Raw genomic sequence first — 25,713 nt, 5'->3', positions numbered from 1 at the left:
CTTAAGAGACATGGCAACTAAATGTAATTCTGGACTGGATCTTTGGAGAAACTTGAATAGGATCTGAGGATTAAATGATAGTATGTATCATTATTAACTTTCTGATTTTGTTGTTTACATTGTGGTTATGCAGGAAATGGTATTATTAGTAGAAATACATTCTAAATTATATAAGGATGATGTCATCATTTTGAAACTTATTCTCAGATGGTTCAGGGAAATAAATCATTTTTCTATTTGTTTGGATTTTTAAGTATATTCACAGAGTTGTACAGCCAGCACCATAGTCAATTTTGGAACATTTTCATCACTACCCCCAAATCCCTGTACCATTAGCACTCACTCTTCCCTCCTCTTCATCTCTGTCAGTCCTAGATAACACTAATCTGCTTTCTGTCTCTGGATTTGCCAGTTCTGGACATTTAATACAAATGCAGTCATACGCTGTGTGGTCTTTTGTGACTAGCTTCTTTCACTTAGCAAAACGTTTTCCTACTTCATCGATGTTGTAGCATGTATCAGTACTTCATTCTTTTTAATTGCCAAATAATATTCTATCAGTTGATGGACATTTGGGTTGCTTCCACCTTTTGACCATTATAAATAATGCTGCTATGAACATTTGCATACAAATTTTTGCATGCCTTTAAGTTTTCAGTTCTCTTGCATATATGCCTAGATGTGGAATATTTTGGGGTCATAAGGTAACTCTGTGTTTAAGCAGCTGTACCATTCTACATTCCCATCAGCAGCATATGAGGGTTCCAGTTTCTCATATCCTTGCCACTTGTTGTTTTCCAAATTTTTGATTATCACCATCTTAGGGATGTGAAGTAGTATATGTCATTGTGGGTTTTTTTCTGTACAGGTCAGTGCTGATGGGAAGGATTGAAATTTAAATTAGCAAGAATGAGATAGTTTTGGTAAATCACATTACTTTTCTGATACACACAGTATATTATGATATCATGAAGAAAAGGAACACTGAACCTGGTGTGTAATAAACATGCACTAGTTGGGTATGTTTAGTTGTCAAATATAATTCTAAGTAGGAGATAAACTTTTGTGCTTCTGGTCCAGGTAATGAAATATACTTTCAAAAAATTTTTTTTAAAGAAATTACACTCAGAAGTGAGTTGTAAAGTATTTCCAGCAGTTAAAAAAAAACTTTTTAGTGAAATTGTTATCTGAAAATAAGTGTGGTAAATAGGTTTACAGTGCTGGTGGCTTAAAACTAAGAACACATTTGTTCTGGAGGGAGGAAGTGATTTTAGGGGGAAAAATGTAAGTAAAAATTACCAGTAAGTTTTCATTTTGTATCCCCAAATTAACATGTTTATATCTTATGCCTTTTATTTCTTATTTTGGGGTGAAAAAATGAAGGAATGAACAATGATCTACAAATTTATTGGCTACTTTTATTTCCTAATAGCCTTTAACAAAAGTTTTATTTGTAGCCCTGTTTAATATAGGTTTTATTTGTTATCAAATAAATTTGTCCCCTATACATGGTGGCCCAAGAGTCATGACGCTCTATATAGTTTCTATGTTCTAAGGAAATTGTGTATATTATCTCCCTTAACATTTACAAACGCAGGGCAGGTAATATTTTTATTCCCAGTTTAAAAATGGGGAAACAAGCCTAAAGAAATTAGGAAATTTGTACGTGGGCACAAGGCTAACAAGGGGCAGAGCTAGGGTTAGAGCCTGGGTCTTGAGCCCAAACTTTTAACTGCTACAATAACCTGTTTCTCAGTGTTCTTAATGAGGTGATGAATGTAAAACCATTTTTTAATCACAAGAAACTTAAAAAAATTTTTTTTCATCTGAACTGAGTGTGTAGAGGTTTGGCTTAAGACTCAGGTTTACCTATGAAGTTTTATTTAGTTTGAGTACTACATAAACACTAGAGATTGTACATTATGTTTTGTTCATAGCTTTCTAGGAGGATCTCCTTCATTCATAGAAGATTCATAGGTCTGTTTCCGGATTCTATGTGCCAAAAATAAATGGTCAGAATTGATGTTTCTTTATGAAACCCTCAAGCCCTATAATTCTGTTATAACCTTCTTTTGGGGAATGCCACCTGAGTTTAGATTGGAAACATGACCAAGATTATATTTGTGCAGTTCCTTGTGACTCTAAGGACAAAAAATGAAGAGGATATTGCACAATTAAATCATAATCAGGTATTTCCCTCTGCAGGATTTATGCACATTACCCTTTAACAGAATTAAACAGAAAATATTAAATGTAAATCTGAAGAGTATATAAACTTTGCTACAAGAATTAAAGGCTTCTCATTTCACTGAATATATTCCAGCCTATTAGACATTTCAGATTCCTTCTTTTAGTAACTAGAGCCATTTCTCAGTGTCCTTAAGGCTCTAAGCTGTTACTGTTCATAATGATTCTCAGAATATTGCCCAATAAAAGAACTTTATTTCCCTCTATGTGAATAAAAATTCTATGACTAAAGATTTCGGTAAGTTCAGAAAAAAGCAGTGCTTTTCACTGTCTAACATTCAGTAAGCTCAGTCAACTGCAGTCTACTTGGACTAATTTGTTCCAAGCATCCTGGAACAGGGACGAATTGCTGCTGTATTCTCTTCTCTTTACTTCAGAGATTTTAGCATTCTGAAGCAGTAAGTCTTAACTTTCTTTAAGGTAAATAAATCACTTTACATATTTTATGAAAAATGTAGATAGATGTCTCCTGGAATCTCTGACATTTTACATCTAGTTTTAGAAGGAATTCTTTATAGTTTATCTGTGAACTTCTGGTTAAGAATGCCAGTTTTAGGAGTGTCTTTGACTTTCTTTGTGTCTTTATTTTTATGTCTTGGGAACTCATTTTGAATATTGTTTGTCCCTTTCTAAAGGAGAATTCCCACCCTGTTGCTTCTTAGTAATATTGTATTATTTATATTTTAATACCAATTTTCCTTAATTTGATGCTTTCCAAATGTTAAACAAAAGGTCTCATTTTCTTATGAGTCAGTGAAGTACTAATGCATGTTCAGAATTTAACATGGAGGTTATAGAGTTAAAACACTGTACGCACAAAGCATGTCCTCCTGTTTTGCAGAGGAGCAAATCATTACTTTGAGGTTGACAAAGCAAAGGTAGGATTAATACCTCTTACTCTCAAATTAAGTGTAATCTTATTGGAATAATTATTCCAATATCTTTATTGGAATAATTATCATATAATAATAATTATCTCTCCTAGTACTTATTGAGCAACAAGTATATGCTAACATCAGGCCCCTGGAAGAAATACGGCAGCCAAGACACAAAAGTGGCCTTGGCATAAGACACAAAAGAAAGCTAAAAGATGTTTAGATGAATTGAGTTTATAATAAATAAGTCACCTGAAGACAATTACTAAAGAGTTTACTCATTTGTTTTAATATCTAAATTGTATAATAAAGTTGCCTAAACTTTAGTAGTGGAAGTAGTAGTAATAGAAGTTAAGCTTATACTGTCTTGACTCCCCTAAACATGTGCTGTGATTCACCTGGTAACAGATATCCTAAATGTAGGTAGAAATTATTCATCTCCATGGATGTATGATATGTTCTACTTTAAGTGTAGAAATGATTATCAGTTGAGTTCTTTCATTGCAAGCAATTGAAGTTGAATGAATGAATAAAATGGGAATTTATTGAAAGCTGTTATGGTGATGCATAGAATTGAAAGAACAGAATAGCTGGATCAACTAGAAAGAAAAAACAGGTCAGCTTTTGGTGCTTCCAGCACTAGGCTGTGGACTTTTAGAGCTTGTCTCTCAAATTATCTATGGTGAAGGACATCTATATCTGTTGGTTTTTTAATTCAGTATTCTTTCTTTTAAATAATTATTTTGGTTTTGAGCTTATTACTGTGTTTATATGTAAATACTGTTTAATTTAGATAGTTTATTACTTCATTAATCAGCTTCTCTCTACAGATGTCCTTGGGATAGCTTTTTGCTTCAGTGTTCAGTTCCTTCATGGATTTGTGTTTTCTCTTAGGTTTTTGGCTTCTGAAGATGTCTCTTACTTTCTTTCAGCTATGCATGTAAATAAATGGTTTTTAAATTTTATTCAGCATTTTTAGGTGTTCTGTACTGTGAAAGGTTCTCAGCATGTCTAATCTGCTTTGCTTCTAGAAATACATCTCAGTCTCTTCATCTTCACCTTCTTGTTAAAAGTTCATCAGACTATACTACTCCCCTACTTGTTATCTTTTATACGTTTCACCTAGCCCTAGTCTTATCTGCTCCCTGCCTTTGCCTTCAGGTTTATTTTAGATTACTTTCACTTGGTGTGGTCCAGCAGTACTGGATATTTTTCTCAAGTCAGCCATACTCTCAACTCTTGCATATATACTATGACTTCTTCCTGCCCCACATCCTTTCGTTTCTTCTTTATATCTCATCTGAAGTGTGATTTCCTCAGAAAGACTTGCTTGATCACTTTACACTGGCTTAGTGCCTGTTGTCATGCTCCCCTAGCATCCTGTGCTTTCCTTTTTATTACGTACTTTGCTCTTCTAATTACTTAATTAGTATCAGTTTTCTCTAAAAGTGTAGAGACTGTGTTAGCCTTCTTGATCACTATATTCCTAGTCAATAGCACATTGCCTGGCACATAGTAGATATTTTAAAAATATTTACTGTTTAATATATAACATTGATATTTAACACTTGTTATTGGACTGTCTTATTAATTAAATAGTATGGGGAATGCTATTACAATTAAATCATTCTCTTGACTAGGTTTAGTTGTTTTTTTTAATTGGTTTGCCTTCAAACCCTAGACATTTTGAATTAATCTTTTTTATTTTGAAATAATTTTAAACTTCCAGAAACATTGCAAAAAGAGTACAGAGAGTTCATGTATACCCTTCATCTAGTTTTCCCTGATGTTGACAGCTTACTTAACCGTAGTGCAATTATCAAGACCAGGAAATTAACAAGTTGGTACAATACTGTTGAATAAACTACAGACCTTACTGGAATTCTACCAGATTTTCTCTTTGTGTCCTTTTCTGTACAAGAATCCAATTCAGGATCCCACATTACACTGAGTTGTTTGTTTAGTCTCCTTCAATCTGTAACATTTCTTTAGTCATGACTTTGACACTTTGATAAATACTGTACTTTGATGAGTTATGTTTTTTTTTACAATATCTCTAGGTTTACTTTTGTCAGATGTTTTTTCGTTAATAGATTCAGATTATGCCTTTTTGTCAAGAATACCACAGAAGTGATATGTCCTTCAACAGTACATGATGTTGATATGTCGTATTTTATTGGTGATATTAACGCTGATTACTAGCTTAAAGTGTCACCCAGTTTCTGCACTGTAAAGCTACTATTTCCCCCTTTGTATTGATAAATATCTTCCTGCTCCTCAAACTTTTGCCCACTGATCTTAGCATCTGTGGGTGGGTCTTGCCTGCAACAGTTTAATACTGTGGTATTTGCCTGATGGTGAGTTTGTATTTTTCTCATTCCTTCTACCTTTATTAATTAAAATTCTTCTATAAGGGAGAGTTGCCCTTTCTCCCACATTTATTTACTTATTCAATTATTTATATCAATATGGACCTGTGGATATTTGTTTTATTCTATGAATTATCATTTATTCTATCATTTACTTTATTGCTTTGGTCATTGGGAACTTCTTCAGGATGGTTTCTGTGTCATTTTGACATCCCCCAATCCTTTTGTGAGAATTTCTTATTTTTTATCACAAGATATTCCAAGGTCATCTTGTATGTTCTGTGCTCCAGCCCTGGAATCAACCTCCTTTCCTAAGAGCTCTGACTCCTATTAATTGGGGAATGGTACTTAGAAGTCAAGATCTGAGTGCTAGGTGTTCTCATTGTCATTAGAGTATCGTTTTCCTATACTCTGACAGCAGATAGAGCCAGGAAGTGTGTGTGTGTGTGTGTGTGTGTGTGTGTGTGTGTGTGTGTTAACCCTTGCATATATACGTATCTATACTGCTATGTCTATCTATGTATATATTAACAACCATGAGTTCACACTGATATCTCTGATTCTACTCTAACCCATAAGGTTCATTGTAGCTTTTTCCCTTTTCTAGCCCCCTAAGACTTAGTTCCCTTATATCCTTTCTCCTATTCTATGCCTGAAATTTACCTGATACTCCTTGTCCCAAGAGACATAGACTATTTACAGTCAATAATTTAATGTGTTAAATATGCTCAGGGTTGGGCTTCCCTGGTGGCGCAGTGGTTGAGAAGTCCGCCTGCCGATGCGGGGGACACGGGTTCGTGCCCTGGTCCGGGAAGATCCCACATGCCGCGGAGCAGCTGGGCCCGTGAGCCATGGCCGCTGAGCCTGTGCGTCCGGAGCCTGTGCTCCGCAGCGGGAGAGGCCACAACAGTGAGAGGCCCGCGTACTGCAAAAAAAAAAAAAAAAAAAAAATGCTCAGGGCTGTTCTGGCCAGTAATATCTCTGAGAAGGGTTTTTGAAGAGGGTAAGTGTCAGGGAACAAGGGAGATAGTGTGAATATGAATGTTGGGGCTGGGGAAAGAGACAGTTTTCGGGTGCTGAGGGGGAAAACGTTCAGGCAGAAGTACAGCTCATGTTAAGGTCCAAAGGTAAGAAAAGTATGGCTGGTTCAGGGAACTGAATATAGTTCAAGATAGCTATAGGGGTTGAGACATAGAGGTTCCAATTTCATACTAGAACTAGTTTCATAGTAGTTGGAAAAGATGCTTGATATGATTTCAACCTTCTTACATTTATTAAGATTTGTTTTCTTGCTTACCATATGATCTATCCTGGAGAATGTTCCATGTATAATATATACTTGAGAAGAATACGTATAGGCATACCTCGGAGATATTGCAGGTTTGCTTCCGGACCACCGTAGTAAAGTGAATATTGCAACAAAGCAAGTCACAATTTTTTGATTTCCTAGTGCATATAAAAATTATGTTTATACTATACTGTAGTCTGTTAAGTGTGCAATAGCGTTATGTCTAAAAAATGTACATACCTCAATTTAGAAAATACTTTATTGCTAAATATATGCTAATCATCATCTGAACCTTCAACAAGTCATAATCCTTTTGCTGGTGGAGGATCTTGCCTGGATGTTGATGGCTGCTGACTGATTAGATTGTGGTTGCTGAAAGCTGTGGTGGTTCTGGCAATTTCTTAAAATAAGACAATAAGTTTGCCTCATTGATTGACTCTTCGTTTCACAGATGATTTTTCTGTAGCATGCATTGCTGTTTTACCCACAGAATTTCTTTCAAAATTGGAGTCAGTCCTCTCAAATCGTGCCACTGCTTTATCAACTAAGTTTAAGTAATATTCTAAGTCCTTTGTTGCCACTTTACCAATCTTCACAGCATCTTCACGAGGACTAGATTCCATCTCAAGAAACTATTTTCTTTGCTCATCCATAAAAAGCGACTTCTCATTCATTCAAATTTTATCATGAGATTGCAGCATTCAGTCACATCTTTTAGGTTCCACTTTTTTTGTGTGTGTGTGTGGTATGCGGGCCTCTCACTGTTGTTGTCTCCCCCGTTGCGGAGCACAGGCTCCAGACGTGCAGGTTCAGCGGCCATGGCTCACAGGCCTAGGCACTCCGTGGCATGTGGGATCTTCCCGGACCAGGGCACGAACCCATGTCCCCTGCATTGGCAGGCGGACTCTCAACCACTGCACCACCAGGGAAGCCCCTAGGTTCCACTTTTAATTCTAGTTCTTTTGCTGTTTCCATTATAGCTGTTAGTTACTTCCTCCACTGAAGTCTTGAACGCCTCAAGTCATCCCTGAGGGTTGGAATCAACTTCTTCCAAATTCATGTTAATGTTAATATTTTGACCTCTTTCCATTAATCACGAAGAATGGTGAATCGTTTCCAGAAGGTTTTCAATTTACTTTGCCTGTATCCATCAAATGAATCACTATTTATAACAGCTGTAGCCTTACAAAATGTTATTTCTTAAATACTAAGACCTGAAAGTCAAAATTACTCTTGATCCATGGGCTACAGAATGAATGTTGTGTCAGCAGGCATGAAAACAACATTGATCTCATTGCACATCTCCTTCAGAGCTCTTGGGTGCCCAGGTGCATTGTCAGTGAGCAGTAATATTTTGAAAGAAATCTTTTTTTTACTGAGCAATAGGTCTCAATAGTGGGCTTAAAATATTTAGTAAACTATGTTGTAAACAGATGTCCTGTCATCCAGGCTTTGGTTGTTCCATTTACAGAACACAGGCAGAGTAGATTTAGCATAATTTTTAAGGGCCCTAGGATTTTTGAAATGGTAACTAATCATTGCTTCAACTTCAAGTATTCTGCTGCATTCACCCCTAGTGAGAGAGTCCCCCCATCCCTTGAAGCTTTGAAGCCAGGCATTGACTTCTCTCTAGCTGTGAAAGTCCTAGATGGCATCTCTTCCAATAGAAGGTTGCTTTTTCATCTACACTGAAAATCTGTTTTATAGTATAGCTAATTTCATTCGTTATCTTAGCTAGATCTTCTGGATAACTTGCTGCAACTTCTACATCAGCACTTGCTACTTCACCTTGTACTTTAATGTTATGGAGATGGCTTCTTTCCTTAAACCTCTTGAACCAAAACCTCTGCTAGCTTCAAACTTTTGCAGTTTCCTCACCCCTCAGCCTTCATAGAGTTGAAGAGACTTAGGGTCTTCCTCTGGAGTAGGCTTCGGCTTAAGGGAAGATTGTGGCTGGTTTGACCTTCTTTCCAGACGAGTGAAACTTTCTCCATATCAGCAATAAGCTGTTTTGCTTTCTTATCATTCATGTGCTCACTGGAGTAGTACTTTTCATTTCCTTCCAGAATTTTTCCTTTGCATTTACAGTTTGGCTAACTGGCACAAGAGGCCTAGCTTTCGGCCTTTCTTGGCTTTTGACAAGCGTTCTTCACTAAACTTAATTATTTCTAGCTTTTAATTTAAAGTGAGATGTGTGACTCTTTCACCTGAGCACTTAGAGGCCATTGTAGGGTTATTAATTGGCATATTTTCAACATGGTTGTGTCTCAGGGAATAGCACAGCCTGAGGAGAAGGAGAGAGACTGGGGAACAGCCAGTTGCTTGAGCAGTCAGAACACAAGCAACATTTTTTTTTAATTAAATTTAATTTATTTTTTATACAGCAGGTTCTTATTAGTTATCCATTTTATACACATCAGTGTATACATGTCAATCCCAATCTCCCAGTTCATCCCACCACCACCCCCCACCCCCGCCACTTTCCCCACTTGGCGTCCATACGTTTGTTCTCTACATCTGTATCTGTTTCTGCCCTGCAAACCATATACACAACATTTAATGGTAAAATTTGCTGTCTTATATGGGTGCGGTTCATAGTGCCCCAAAACAATTACAACAGTAACATCAAACATCACAGATCACCGTAACAAATATAATAATACTGAAAAAGTTTGAAATATTGTGAGAATTACCAAAATGTGACACAGAAACATGAAGTGAGCAAATGCTGTTGGAAAAATGGCACCAATAGACTTGCTCAATGCAAGGTTGCCACAAACTTTCAATTTGTAAAAATGAACTATCTGCAAAGTGCAGTAGAGCTAAAATGAGGTATGCCTGTATTCTGCTGCTGTTGGATGGGATGTTCTGTAAGTCTGGTTTGACTTGTTCAAATCCAATGTTTCCTTCTTGATGTTCTGTCTGGATGACCTGTGCATTGTTGGAAGTGAGTTATTGAAGTACCCTACTGTTATTGTATTGCTTTCTATTTCTCCCTTAGATGTGGGGTCCAACCCCTTCTCTCCTCTGGGTGAAGCTGGGAATTGGAGTTGGGAGTTCCCTCCCCATTGTCTGGTGCTTGACCAGGGGTGGGGTTTATGGCGAGAGTGTGTCTCAGCCTTTCCTAACGATTTCAAGTGGGTGATGTGGGCATTTTCTCCTTCACTTGGTATGTGAGAGTCACTCAACTAGTTTCTGGATTTCTTTCAGAGGAAATTGCTCTGTGAGTAGCTATAGATTCAGTGTGTCTGTGGGAGGAGGTGAATTCAAGAGTTGTCTATGTTGCCGTCTTGGACTAGAACCCTCAATCCATGTTTTCTTTTAAGACAGATGCAGCTATAAAGTATGCTTTAGTTGTTTAGGTGGTAAATTTATCTATATGTAATTAAGAGCCCAAACTGTGATTTTTGGATCAGAAATTAGGTAAGGGATGTTTCTTTAATTGAATTGAATATGTTCTTTTCTCCTCAAGAAAATAGAAACTTTACCACCTTCCATTACCAAGCCTTCTATTTAAACATATAAAATCACTAAGCTTTTTAAAAAATTGATTTTAGCAGCCAGTTTATTTCCTTAATTTAATTGCTTTATATACTTTTCCTTTGTTATCTCATCTTAGTGTGATTCTGGAATGCATTTTTAAAAAATTTTCTATCAGTCATTGGAATAGTCTTTATCAGTGGCTATTTTTCTGCTCTAATTTGAAGAATACTAAACAGTCTCAGAATATAGAGGAGGAGGGAAGCATATAAAATTCTGGCTTTGAGTTAATTGCAGCTAAGAGTTTAATTTTTTTTAGTTGATATGTTGCTATGAAATCAGAATAAAATTTGGGAATATTAGGGAAGCTTTTCAACAAAGATGTAATTTACGGATCTTAAAAGATTAACAAAGAGTACAACATACTTGATTTTTCAATGATTTTTTGTTAGAAAGCTGTGTGGCCTAGCTTTTTATATCTAACTGGAATATTGATGTTATGTCATTATAAATGCATTCTATCTTTAGCTACCTGCCTGCCACATCAGAGGGAAATGAGATAGCTACATAACTGTCGTTCTTTGAAAGCTTTATTCTTGGAATAAGTAACCAGAGTGGTTATAATTCTTATGGTTTGTTCTTGTATTCATCTTTGTAAAAAAAAAAGAAGACTGAAAATTCAGTTAAACTAATACTTCTCAGGTAATCATCAATCATCAGATATCTTGTATTTGGTTTGTTTATAGTAAACCCAGTCTTAATAATACATATGACCTGTTTGTTGCTTTACAGAAGTGAAAAAACTATGATTAGTAATAATTCAGCTAAAGGTAGATTTAAACTACATAGATTTGATTAATAAAGTGGCTTTAAATAATGGCATATACTTTCTAGTTATGTGAAATAATTAGGCTAACAGAATTAGCAAATGGAAGTCATTCAGTAAAGAATAGATAATTCTCTTAAAAATATTATCTATATACAAATTAGCATTTTGTCATATTGGTTAAATGAAGGAACAGTGCTGGAAAAAAGTTATTTTTTATTGTCTTTTAGGGGAATCCATTTCTAGATCTTCCATATATACTAATTCCTGAAATTGATTTGCCTAAGTAATTGCCAGGCAGTTGTCCAGGATTTCTCTTTCAAATGGTCTTTCTCTGATTTTATAAAAGAAAGGCTTGTTTATTATTAAATCTGAATAGCCTCTCTGGCCCCCAAACAAAGGAATAGTCTGAACTATTCAAATGGTGTAGATGTTGAGAAAGTGAGTGATTAACAGGGAAACAAATCTTTTTGAACTCAAATTGTTTTCACTGAAATTGAAGAATGACTTATTTGTTACCTTATATATTATTAAAACTAATTTTTAACAATAGATCCCTATGCAGTTTTTGGAAAATACTTGGAAGGAGTTCAAAGAATTGACATTGCTACAGCATACTTTTATTCCAGTCTACTTATTTATGTGAACAAGATTTCTCAGAACTTACATCTATAAAATGAAGAATAAGGATAGCAATGCCTCTTAATTGTCTCACTCTACAATATTCTTAATATTCTAGCAAATAATGTAATATTCATCATTTTAGCAAATAATGTAATATTTATCTTTCTAGCAATGAAGTAACATTTATCAATGGATATGTGAACTAATTGGGAGAAAAAGCTTTATCCAATTAAAGGTGAAATTTATTTGCCAATTGCCAATAACATTTTACTTTTTATATCTCATATTTACCAAGCTTATTACATGTTTATGTTGTATTGATGTAGTATGTTCTAATAATAGTAATAATAGCCCAATCCAGAAGAAATTTTAATATTTGAGCTTTATGGTTCAGAAAGTTTTTGTATTTAAATTTTCATTTATATACATTTAACGGCTAGGAACTATAATAAGATAATCAATAAATGACTTTCAAATCCAAAAATATATTAGAATAAATTTTGTAATCTAAATAGAATGGAAATACAAGTTCAAGAAGAAAATGAAATGATATAAAAGTTTTTGATTATGAATGGATGACAGTTATCATATTGCTATGGCATTTAAATTCCATTAGCTATATTTAAAACAATGTCATATTAATTTAAAATGCAAATAATTATAATGCATCACAAATTTCATTGTTTATAACTATTTAAATGTGTTCAAAGTCTTTCGTCATAGCTTTAAAATATTCAAGATAGTTTTTCAAAAGTTTTGCTTTACCACTGAATTATGCCCTTGTTGGAATTATTTATTGCTATTTCATATATTGGTGTTTTTTGACTAGCAGACATTAGGTAAGCATTCATTGGGGCTGATAAATAGTTCCAATTATATCAAAGCTAGTGCTAATGAGATTAATTTCATCTCAATTATATGTCACTAATTATTAAAAGAATTTTTTGTTGTTGTTCTACCAGGACTATTTAAAGAGCACATTTAGTTAGATCTTATATGATGAAATGTCAAGGTAGCTCAGAAAATCTTGTTTAGGACCACTTCAGCTTAGTGGGATTCAGAATCATTTTGCAGAAATTAACAACTTTAATTGCAGAATATGAAATTTGGAACTTGAGGATGACTTAGAGATTTCCTATTGAAATGCCCTCATTTGTCAAAGAGAAAACACAGAGCCAGAGAGTCACTTACTCAAGCTAACACAGGGAGTACGCAACAGAACCATATCCAATCTGTCAGTAAAACCTATAGATTTTATCTCCAGTATCTCTACTGAGTTTCTGTACTTCTTCTCAGGCTCCAGTGCCCTCACCCTTGTTCAGGCAATCATGATCTCTCATCTGATACCTACTGTACTAGATCTGATTAGTCTCCCCACATCACCTCATTTACAAACCATATCTGATCACAATTATTCCTCTGCTTAAAATCCTTCAAAGATGTCTCATTGGTCATAGGAAGAAGGCTAGTCCTTTGATCTGCAAGGCCTGACTGATCAGGCCTCTTGCTTGCCTGTCTAGCCTTAACTGCCACCACTGTCCCCTTTGCTCCCTGGATTCCAGTCACACAGGCCTCTTCAGTTTCTCAAAAGTACCATGCTCGTTTCTTTTTACAGTATCATGTTATATGCTGTTCCTGGTGCTTGGAGTGCTTCTACTGCTCTAGCGAATGCTTACTTATCTGTCAGATTTCATCTCAAATGACACTTTCAGAGACTCCCACACTGCCCCTCCCCCAGTCCTTGCAGACTAGATTGGTCCCACTGCTGTTTTTTTCTCATCTTTACTTTTTTCTTCAAAACCCATACTACACTTTGTATATTTGTGTGAGTATTTGATTAAAGTCTGTTTCCTTGGGTAGAGTGAGGGCAGAGTTTATGTGTATTTTGCTTATCATTATATCCCTAGCACCTGCCTCGTTGCCTGGTACATGCAAGGAACTTAATGCTTGTTGAATGAATGATGCCCGATTAGTTCTGTTTCTACTTCACCAATGATTTTAGAGTAACATTTCAGTGTTTGAAATCTTCTTTGCCATATGCTTTATATAACTTACCCATCTGTTGATGAAGTAGCATTTGGGAAAAAATAGAATTTCAAGTTATTTATTCCTAATTTGTAAAACACACTTTAAAAAAAAAAACTCAGAACACCTTTTTTTTTCTTAAAAGCATGAAACCAATAGTGCTAAATGTTCTTCCTATATTTGATGGAACCTAGTCACATGTTAATTTTTATTTATCAGCTGTCTTCATTTATGTGTAGTTTCTGAGAAACTAAGAAGCCATAGAAACTATTGCATATGGAGTGTAATAAAAATGCAAAGAGATGGTGGTAATGTTAAAGTTCGTGCCTCTCAACCACAGAACCATATTACTGGAAATTGTAATAGATATTCTTCACCCCCTTCCCCATCCTCCCCCAGCCATTCCCCCTCCACCCCCAAGAAGGATTGTGTTCTTGTAAATAACTTTAGAAACACAGTATACTACTTCTCCTTCTTGAAGAATAATAACAATGTTTGTTAGCATAGTAAAACTTCTTTTGCCTTAAGGCAAAGTTTTCTCACCTTTGGTGACGGTGACATTTTGGGTTGGATAATTCTTTGTTGAGGAAAAGGGGAGAGAGAAGATGATATACTGAGTATTATAGGGTGTTTAGCAGCATCCATGGCCTCTATCCACTAGACTCCAGTAACACCCTCTCAGTTTTGACAACCAAAAATGCCTCCAGACATTGCCAGATGACCCCCAGGAGACAAAATCATCCCCAGTTGAGAACTACTACATTAAAGGGATCAGTTTAACTCTAGACTCATATTTCCAAACTTATTTGAATTCCTTGAAATTCTTCTCCTTCTTTTCCTTCATCTGCATACCTAGTGTCCTGGGAAATGCTATTTTAAATTATCTTTTAGGAAAGCTAAACTAATTCTACCTTTTTCTTCTACTTTTTTAGACTCCCCCTTAAAACTCTTCAAAACTTTCCATTGCACTTTGAATAAAATTCAGACTCCTTAACGTGGCCTTCCTGCATGTAAAGGCCTTTGCCTACTTCCCTAACCTTATTTCCTATCACATCATGCTGTCAGTCCCATTGTGACCTGCTTTCAGGTCCTCAGGCACCCGAGTTTCTTTCCTAATGTGCTGTTCCTTCTGTTGGTAATCATTTTGCCCTTGCTCTTCCTTATCTTTTAGGTTCAGGTTTCAGATTAAATGTCATCTCCTATGGAGAGGTCTTTTCTGACCATCTCTTACCCTGCCAAAAAGGATAGTCATCCATCCCAATACCTACCTTCTATTTCAATACCCTGTTTGTTGCCTTCACAATACTTTACAGTTTGTAATTATTTGTTTATTTGTGTGGATTTTTTTTTTCTGCCTTAGTCATTAGAATGCAAACTCTGTGAGGGCAGGAACCACATCTGTCTTGTTCATCATTATATATTTAGCATTTAGCACAGAGCCTGTCATCTAACAGGCACAATAATTATTTGTTGAATAAATAAATAAATATGCTTTAATTTATCAGTGTGTTTCTTTTATAGGGTTAACCTTGGAGTTAAATTATTTTTATTGAGATATAATTCAGATACCATAAAATTTCACCCGTCGAAAGTGTGTAATTTAGTGGTTTCTAATATATTCTAATATATTCACAAGCTTGCACAACCATCACCACTATCTAATTCCAAGGCATTTTCATCACTCCCCATCCCCCCTTCCCCCAGCCCCTGCCAACCACTAGTCTACTTTCTGTCTTTATGGATTTGCCTGTTCTGGACATACCATATAAGTGGAATTTTATAATATGTGGTCTTTAGTGTCTAGCTTCTTTTCCTTTGCATAATATTTTCAAGGTTCATCCATGCTGTAGCATGAAATACTGCTACATTCTATCTTATGGCTGAATAATATTTTTTTATATGGATATGCCATGTTTTGTGTATCCATTCATCAGTTGCTAGACACTTGGATTGTTTCCACTTTTTGGCTATTATGAATAATGCTGCCATGGGCATTCATGTATAAGTTTTTGTTTTCACTTCTCTTGGGTATATACCTAGAAGTGGAATTGCTGGATCATATGGTAGCTCTATATTTAATTTTATGAGGAACTCCCAGACTGTTTTCCCAAGTGCCTACACCATTTTACATTCCTACCAGCAGTATATGAGGGTTCCAATTTCTCTTCACCCTTGCCAACACTTAATATTGTCTTTTATTATAGCCATCCTCCTGGGTATGAAGTGGCATTTTTGTTTTGATTTGCATTTCCCCAATGACTGATGATGTTGGAATGTGCTATTGGTCATTTGTATATCTTTTTTTGAGAAATGTCTATTCAGATCCTTTGCCCATTTTTTAATTGGGTTCTTTGTCTTTTAATTGTTGAGTTTTAAGAGTTCTTTATGTATGCTGGGTATTAGGTTCTTATCTGACATATGATTTGCACATATTTTCTCCCATTGTGTGGTTGTCTCTTCACTTTATTGATAGTGCCCTTTTATACACAAAAGTTTTTAATTTTGATGAACTCCAATTTAATCAATATTTTCTTTTATCACTTATGCTTTAGGTGTTTTATCTAAGAAACCATTGCCTCATCTAAGGACATGAAGATTTATGCCTGTTTTCCTTTGAGACTTTTAATACTTTCCAATTTATATTTAAATCTTTGATCCATTCAGTTTTTGTATATGATGTGAGGTGGGGGTGCAACTTCATTCCTTTGTGTACAAATATTTAATTGTTGGAGTTTTGTCTTTTTAAACTTTAATAAAGAATCATAATTTTCTCAAAATTATTATGAAACAAATATGTTTCATTTTTACAGTTAAAAAAAGTAATGTATGGAGCACATACTATGTACCAGACATTATGTTGGGCATAGGATCTGTAAAGAAAAAAAGATAATTCTTACCTTCAGTCTCTCACAGATCTGGAAATTAAGAAACTTGAAAGTATTGATAGTAATAAAAATGTGAATGGAACATATAAGATATTTGAAGCAGTTACTAGTGGTTTTAAAGAATTGGTTTTTGAGAGATGGCATGTGAAAATAAGATGACATGGTAAAAAATAAAAATATTCCTGAAAATTGCTGTAAAAAGCACTTGATGGTGGTTGCTATGCAGTAGGAATATTTTACCTTGATTAGTACTCATCCATAAATGCAAGGTAAAGATAAGACCATAACAGAAATGACAAAGAAATCTCTCACTCATTCTCTCTCTCCCTCCTCTCTCTCTCTCTTTAGTATAACTGAATGAATTAATATTTATTTAACTAAGAGCAAAGGGTTCTTTACAGCAGTGCTCTCTGAGTCATTCTTTGCCAATTCTGTGTTTTTTCTCACCCCTTTGTCTTCCTTTTTTTTTCCTCTTGATGCTAATCTTATATTTGTTGATATATCTTGCTAAGATTTGCACTTATTTACAACAGCTTTCTTTGAACTGAGTTTAGTCTTTTGTGACTAATTATTGAGTTAATAGTTTTGTGACTAATTGACATTAGGACATGTTAGATTCGTTGTATTAGTCTGCACGGGCTACCATAACAGAATACCAAAGACTGGGGGCCTTAAACAACAGAAATTTATGTTCTTAAAGTTCTAGAGGCTTGAATGCAAGATCAAGGTACCAGCTCTTCTGGTAAGGCCCTTCCTGGCTTGCAGAGGGCCTTTTCGCTGTTTCTCACATGGCCTTTACTCTGTGTGCACGTGCAGGGGAGAGAGGTGGGGAGGGAGGGAGAGGGACATCTCTGATGTCTCTTCCTCTTCTTATAAGGACAGGAGTCCTTTTGGAATAAAGCCCCACCCTTATGACCTCATTTAACCTTAATTACCTCCTCAGTGTCCTATCTCCATATCCAGTCATACTGGGATAATTTGCGTGGAGAGCACAATTCAGTTCATAACACCCACGTAACACATTGTAGTCACTTTGATATTCTTTATTTTACAATAAGAAAGTACAGTTAGTCTCTGTAAAACTTACATTGTTGCTGGAGGGGGTGAAAAAAAACCCTTACATTATCTAGGCTCTCTACACCTATATTTCCTCACCTATACAACAAGAAACTTGGACGAGTTGATTTCTGAATGCTGAAATTCTCTGTTCCTTCAATTTAGTTACTGATTTCTAATATTATTCAGCAGATAGGTTTTAGGAAGCATCTTATAATAGAAATTCATGTTCTGTAAATCAGCATTCTACCAACTCATTACTGAAGTGAAAGTCTTAGTCATTTTATGTACCTCTAAATTCTGACATAGATATTTTTTTCAACAAGCTATGCTGGTTAGGTTTTTACTATATTCTTTTAAACTAGCTATGCTGGTTAGGTATAATTTAAAGAATTGAGTGACATGTTTCTTTTTTCTTCCAGTTAATAATACCTTTTATTTATACAATAAAGTTTATCCTTCATAAATACATTTCATTGTAATGGATACAATAAATACAACATAATAAGTGTAGACAGTAAAATGTGAGAATCCCTCTCATACTTACTCCTCTTTCAAAGGAGTTAACCACAATTAACAGTTTAGTATGCATCCTTCTAATCTTCTTTCTATGAATGTACATATGAATATTAATTTATATTTTTTCATAAATGAGATCATACTGTATATATTCTGTTATTTAAATTTTTTCCTCAGCATTATGTCTTGGGATTTTCATAAATACCAAGATATATGCATATCATATTTAAAATGGCTGCATGGTGTTATATAATGTTATTGTAATTTATGTAACTGTTCCCCTTTTGTTGGATATCACTTTGTTTTCTTTATCACTATTAAAAGTAATGTGCAGAGATTCCTTTAGAATATACTTCCTACATGTGGGATTAAACACATTGAAAATTTTGATAGTTACTGTCTTCCTAAAAGGCTTTACAGATTTACATTCCACCAACAGGGAGTGATAGTGTTCATTTACTTTCACCACTGCCAAGATAATACCACTATTTTAAAATTGCTTCCAATCCAATGGTTGAAAAATTATATTTTCATTGTTTTAAAGTTGCATTTATCTGATATCTGGAATGTTGAACATCCTTTCACTTGTACACTGTATATTTTTCCATAAATTTCTCTAGTTTACCCATCTTTCTTATGGAGTATCTTTTTAATATTGATTTGTAAGAGTTTTGTAAAATATATTTTGCATGTGAATTATTTTAAATGTTGCAGGTATGTTTTCCCTGTCTGTTGTTCATCTTAACTTTGCTTGTGGTATCTTTTGATATGGAGATTTTTCATTTTGTGAGAATGTCAGTCATTCTCTTTATCCTCTCTGTTTTGTGTACTGTGTAGGAAGCTTCTTCATGTAGAGTTATTTAATTTTTTGTAGTATTTTATGTTTCTTTAACTCCATTTGGAGTTTATTTAAGTGGGTAGCCAGTTCACCCAACCTTACTTGCTATGTAGTCCATTCTTACTGATTTGATACCATTTTACCTCAATCTAAATTTGTGTTATGCCGATCTATTTCTGGACTCTATTCTCTTCTTTTTGTTGTGTTTTCCTAATTTCTTTACCAATAGTGTACTTCTAATTACAGTAGATTACTGTGTCTTTTGAAATCTGAGATGACAAGAACATTTTCCTTCATTTAATTTATTTTACACAGCTATTCTTGCTACTTTTATCTATAGTTTTTTTCCTCCTCTCTCTCTGTTTGCTATTACTTAGTGTTGCTGTAATCTTACTCTACCCTCTTCTGATTTGTGGCTATTAAGTTATATGTGAACTAGAAAACTAGATAACAGACTGCTGGTATTTTAGATAAAATAGTCTCTAGATCGAGGAAATGAAGAATTAATATGACATTGATTCGTGGGTAGAATGTTCATGCTTTAATACATAAAATTTATTGCACGCGTTTTAGTTTCTCAGAGGCTTAGATTTTTTGTTGTTTCTAGGTTCTTAGTAATATTTTGAATAGTTGATGTTGCTGAATATGCAACGTCATATAGAAACATTCATATATGTTAAAATTATTTTTTTAATTGAAGTATATAGTTAATTTACAATACTGTGTTACTCTCAGGTATACAGCAAAGTAATTTAGTTATATATGCGTATATTCTTTTTCAGATTCTTTTCCATTATAGGTTATTACAAGATATTGAATATAGTTCCCTGTGCTATACAGTAAATCTTTGTTGTTTATCTATTTTATATATAGTAGTGTGTATCTGTTAAGCCCATACTCCTAATTTATTCCTCCCCTGCAAAATTATTTTTTAAACAGAAACTACATTTAAATCACTTTGAGAGACAACTTTCTTTATTTCCATCATTTTATGGTAATGAAAGTTGTCTGTTAATAGGGAAACAAAGTAAATATGACCAAGCCCACTTTTTGCTTTGGGGTTTTCTTCTCTAACAATACAATAGAGAACAAAATTAAAATTAAAAAAAAAAAGAGTAGGTAAAGTAGAGTAAGATTTACTCTTATTCTATATCAACTAGAACCAGATGTATTATAAGAGCAGCATCTGGAGAATTTCCTGGCTGTCCAGTTGTTAGGACTCTGTGCTTTCTCTGTGGGGGCCTGAGTTCAATCCCTGGTCTGGGAACGAAGATCCTGCAAGCCACACAGCGTGGTCCCCCAGCCCCACCCTGCCACCAAAAAACAAGAGCAGCATATGTTACCATGGAGCATCTTTAACTCAAGGTCAGCTTTAAAAAAGCTTTGCTGCTTTATGGTTTGGAAAAATAATTCTCACTGGCCTTGGGCAATTATAGCCTTTATTGTACCTAAATTGCTAAGCTTACATGAGGTACTTAAAGTAGCTGTCCCTTCTTTACTGCACAATCAGTAGAATCCTGCATTAGCTGTTCAGTTCTAAAGCATAGGAAATAGAGAAGTAGTAGTGCTATTTTTTTTTACATTTGTATATTCAAATTAAATGAATAGATTCAACATGCTTTTTTAAATTTCGTTTTAAGCTTTTGTTTTCTTTAAAATATCTCTGGTACTATGAGTTTGTGTGTATGTGTGTTACATATTACTTAGGGAAATACTGTTTCTCTTATTACTGGACAGGTGAATTATTTAAGGGTTTCCAGGATTGCACTAAGATTTGGAGCATCTGAGGGTTGTAAAAGAACCTGTACTTTTTGTAGACATTTCAAGCTTAGAGTGCCCCAGAGATCCAGAAATAGGGTAGTTCTAAATTATGATTAGCATCTGGAGTCTAGTCAGAGCTTACTTGGGCAAGAAACATACCCTTTTTAGGCTTGGGGTTCCTGAAGCTATATGTATCTATACTACGAGATTCAGTAAATCAATATGCTATATGACAGCTCACAAAGTGGATCCTGCCTGCAAAGACATATATTGATTGGCCCACACAGTGTTTTTAAAATACCTAGATTTATGGCTTCTGACTGAAAAATTGGAAGATCTGACAACCTGAGCAGCAACTAGCTAGATGGACTTGTGCTCTCCGCTTCACCAGAATCCATACCACTACTTATCCTGAATGTGTCAGTTGCCATTTGTCACCATACTTGCACAATTACCCACTTACTTAACTCATTTATGTTCCTACCCAGCAACTGAAGGTTTGGAATATCTAATTTATAACTATCAGTCTACATCTCTTTCTCTGTGTCTGGTGCAGCTAAGGTAAAAATGAGTAGATAGCAATTTAATATAGTTAGAACAATCAACTCATTTTTTCCAGAAACACATTACATATTCATGTCTTCATTATCTGTTGCATTTTGTGAATGCAGTACTTAATCCTGAGATACTTTATTTACTCTCTGCTGAATCCTACTCACTTCACCTCCCAGCACCTAGTTTCCCTTGATCACCTCTGCAGTAGTGTCTTCTGAAGTCTTATGAACACGTATTTTGTCCACCACTATAAGTTTATTATAGTAGAGATTTAGAAAACTTCATTCAATTAAAAAATAATTGTGTTCCTGTGAAGAGGCCTTTGATTAGCCTTTTCTTAATATAGTTCACAGTTCATTTTTTTCAAAGAAATACATATATTGACATTCGAAGACTAAGAAAGTAGTAATTTAAATTTTTATTTCCATAATTTTCCTAGTTGGCCTTTGGACACTAAATTTTAATATTGTTTTCCTTGCTTTCAGTTACAGATGAGGACACAGTAAAGAGGTATTTTGCCAAGTTTGAAGAAAAATTTTTCCAAACCTGTGAAAAAGAACTTGCCAAAATCAACACATTTTATTCAGGTAAGTAGTTGTTTGGTACAATATACAAGAGACAATTTCTGCTGCTAAGGAAGTAGGAACTCTACCATGTCATTGTTGAAACTTCTGATCATTTTAAAATTGGGGCTTTTCTTACTGTATTGCAATTAAAGGATATTTTCTTTAGCTGAGGTAGGAATGCATCTGATACTTCACTGTTTGAGCCTTATATGGTCATTGCCTAGTTCTCTTGCAGTTGCAAGGATTTCAGGACCTCATTATGACTCAATACCTTGAGCTTCAGGTGGCCCAGTCCAAAGCATTAAAGAGTCAGAAACTTGGTTTTATCATTTCTCTCAGAGCTGAATGACACAGTTGCAGCTTATTAATTATGTCACTTTTATGCCTTTCCGTTGTGTGGAACACTCATATCTGTCTCTCTAGGGTATGGTCTCCAGAGTAGCATCTACAAGATGCTCTTGAGAAGAAAAGAAAATATTAGAACTTCTATTTATTTATGTCTGACCCTTTAAATTGTTGTTTTTTTATATATGTTTACTCCCCTACTCCTTTAACATCTGTTTTTTCATTTCATAGAACTCACCTTTTTTGACTACCTCATTCTGTTCCATTTGACCAGGCCCCTCCCAGAATTACTTTCATTTCCATCAGTCCTTGAGCTTTTAATCCCTTTACTCTCATTGCCTTGTGTTGATTGCCTCTGCCTGGCAAAACTCCAACCGTGGACCAGTCCAGCCTTTTACCTTCTTCATGCCTACCCCCAGGCTGCTTAGGACAGCCGGGGGAAAAAAAAACACAGCAGAACAAATTTGAACCACTGTAAATTCATTGTTGCATTCTTAACTATGTTCTCAAAGCTGCCTGTGTATCATGATCAGTGCCCTTTTTCATATTTCAAAGTGCTTTTCTAAACCCTATGCCATTCTCTTGAATTCTCTGACCCAAGCATCTTCCCCATCATGTTCATTATACCTCCTACTTTACAAATAAATATAAAGGCCTTCAATTCCTGTTGGTGTGTAATACTTATGCAGATCTGTGCCACTCCCCTCCCACCAAATACCTATAGATATTCTTACCCTTATTTATTTTCCTCCAATATTTGTAGAAAAGATATACCTCTTCAGTCTATGGAAAATTCTATAACTACTGACTGAATTTCAGCTCCTGGAGACTTTGTTCCAGAAATTATTTCCTCTAAGAAAATAACTTTCCTCTAACTTCCCTTTTCAATGGATTAGTTTCCTTAGCAAGTCACTCCCTTTAAACAGAAAATAAATAAATAAAAAAGGAAGCAAGGACTTCCCTGGTGGTGCAGTGGTTAAGAATCCGCTTGCCAGTGCAGGGGGACGTGGGTTCGAGCTCTGGTCCAGGGAGATCCCACATGACGCGGAGCAGCTAAGCCTGTGCGCCGCAACTGCTGAGCCTGCACTCTAGAGCCCGCAAGCCACAACTGCTGAGCCCACATGCCACAACTACTGAAGCCTGCGCACCTAGAGCCTGTGCTCCGCAACAAGAGAAGTCACTGCAGTGAAGAGTAATCCCCACTCGCCACAACTAGAGAAAGCCCACGCGCAGCACCAAAGACCCAACACGGCCAAAAATAAATAAATTAATTAATTTAAAAAAAATAAAAATAAATAAATGGGATCACCTCATCTTGAAAAAAAGGGAAGCAAATATCTTAACTCTGTGTTCTCCTTCTCATCTTTCATTTATGGCTGGATTTCTTCCTAGGCAGAGGAAGTAGTTTATGCAAAGGCACAGAGCTGTGAAAGGGCATAGCATATATGCACGTCCTTTTCACTATGTTACAAGCACTTAGAAGGCAGAGACAAAACAGAAATATTATTTGAAACCATGCAAATGCATAGATTTTCAGCAAGGGAAAAATGTACAGAAGGAATTAACAGTGTTCAAGGACAAAAATAATTTCGACAATTAGGAGGTAAGAGGATAAAGAGGAACCAGCAATGTAGACAGAGGAGAGGGCAGCCATATAATGTAGAATGAGGAAGAGGAGACTAAAAGAGGAAGGCATTTGCAGTGGAAAGAGTATTTCGACTGAGAAAAGTCTATTGGGTATGATCTAAGGTTGTAAATGAGAAATATAAAGGTCAAGTTTATTAGCATTTTTCTTTTACTATGATTGTTCTGGGAAGGATCTCTGAACCCAACTCTAATTGGATAAATTAGATTACAAAAAGTAGACAAAGCTTCTTGATTTACGAAGAAAAATATCTGCTCTTAAGAACAGATACATACTTTATATATTTTGAGTTAACAGTAAAAAATACATACAAATTATGACCTCATTACACAGACAGATGTGTGTGTTTTATATGTTTGCATGCATCTGTATATGTGTGTATGTGCAATATATTTGATTAAAAATATTTTCTCATGAAACAATACTTATTCTTACTACTTATATTCTGTATTCTCTAATTGTTTCTATTTGATTTTTTAAATGCTGATTTATGATACACTAAATTGCTTTCATGATCTCATATTGAGTTACAACCCTCAGTTTGTAAAATGGTATTTTAGACTTGGTTACTTTTCAAAGATAATTTTAGGCTTTCTGCTATTAAAAATTTGGGGGCTATGATTTAATGACTTCCTTTCTCTGTGCTTATTGGCAGAGCCATTAGGGCATGTCTCTTGATGTCATCAAGGAGTAGGTACAAATTGGTAGTCTTCAGACTGACTTTTTGCCAGGTCAGGAAATGATGGGTAATATGAAGACATGATTGACAGAAGTAGAATTGGTGCTTGTCCTAGATTGTGTCATTTTTCTCCTTATTTAGCCACTTTCTCCATGGCAGATTGTCTTGTATACTACAATCCTCAGATACCAGGGCACATGAAGAACTATAAATAATATAGGGGTGAGTTCATCTTATAAACCCTACCTCCACCCAGTTACATCTCACAAATTATTTAATGGTCAGTTAAAAATGGTTATTTTTTAGGTGAGATATAGTATTGACTGAAACCTTGAAGTACCCCCTGCCCAAATGCTATAAAAGCTAAACCAACAAAACAGAATGAATACTACTAAAATATGGATGTATTTATTTTCATAAAAGTCTATTACCTATCAATTACATTTTAGATTTTTGAACCTTATTATTTTTTTTGGAAACGTTTACCATGTAACCTTCCTTGGCCTCTACGTACTTACTTGTAAAATGAGCAAATTGATTCCCAGCCCTCTGGGATTTCACATGTAAGGAGTCAGAAGCTATTTTCAATATTTCACAAAACCTAATGTAAGTTATTTTATTGTTCTTTTTTTATGACATATTTTTTGGCTAATAAGATATAGGTATTTATTTAGATTTATAGATAAAATCTTCAAACATTTGAAGACCATGGGAAGAGAGGGAAATTTTTTAAAGGAGGTATCCTTTTGGTGATAACATTGCTGATCACGGACCTAGAGTTCTCCCAGGTGTCTTCTCGCACTGAAAATGGTATCAGTCAATACAAACTGAAGGTTGTAGTGCTAGAAACTTTTTTTTATGATGACCAGTAATGTCCTTTTCCGTTGGGAGTACAAATTACTTCATGTCACATCTTTCTCTTTTCTCGAACCAGTTTGCTTTCTCCCTCCATTCAAAATACTTGGCTTCTAAGCAGTATTTCTATGCACCTACATTTTTTTTTTTTGCGGTACATGGGCCTCTCACCTTTGTGGGCTTTCCCGTCGCGGAGCACAGGCTCCAGACACGCCGGCTCAGCGGCCATGGCTCACGGGCCCAGCTGCTCCGCAGCATGTGCGATCTTCCCAGAC

General features: G+C 35.2%; 1 protein-coding gene across 2 annotated transcripts in view; it reads left to right on the top strand.

The window, feature by feature from the left end:
• Positions 1–25,713, top strand: part of XPR1 (xenotropic and polytropic retrovirus receptor 1) — a 191,070-nt gene that overhangs the window by 90,576 nt on the left and 74,781 nt on the right. For both annotated transcript variants that reach the window (XM_060132192.1, XM_060132200.1), the window contains exon 3: positions 21,834–21,935. In XM_060132192.1, coding sequence (XP_059988175.1) covers positions 21,834–21,935 — 102 coding nt within the window. The remainder of the gene's footprint in view (positions 1–21,833; positions 21,936–25,713) is intronic.

This window comes from Lagenorhynchus albirostris, chromosome 2, assembly GCF_949774975.1.
Source record: "Lagenorhynchus albirostris chromosome 2, mLagAlb1.1, whole genome shotgun sequence".
Classification (NCBI taxonomy): Eukaryota; Metazoa; Chordata; class Mammalia; order Artiodactyla; family Delphinidae; genus Lagenorhynchus; species Lagenorhynchus albirostris.
Note: the sequence above shows the minus strand (reverse complement) of the source record. Positions and strands in the feature narration are given on the sequence as shown.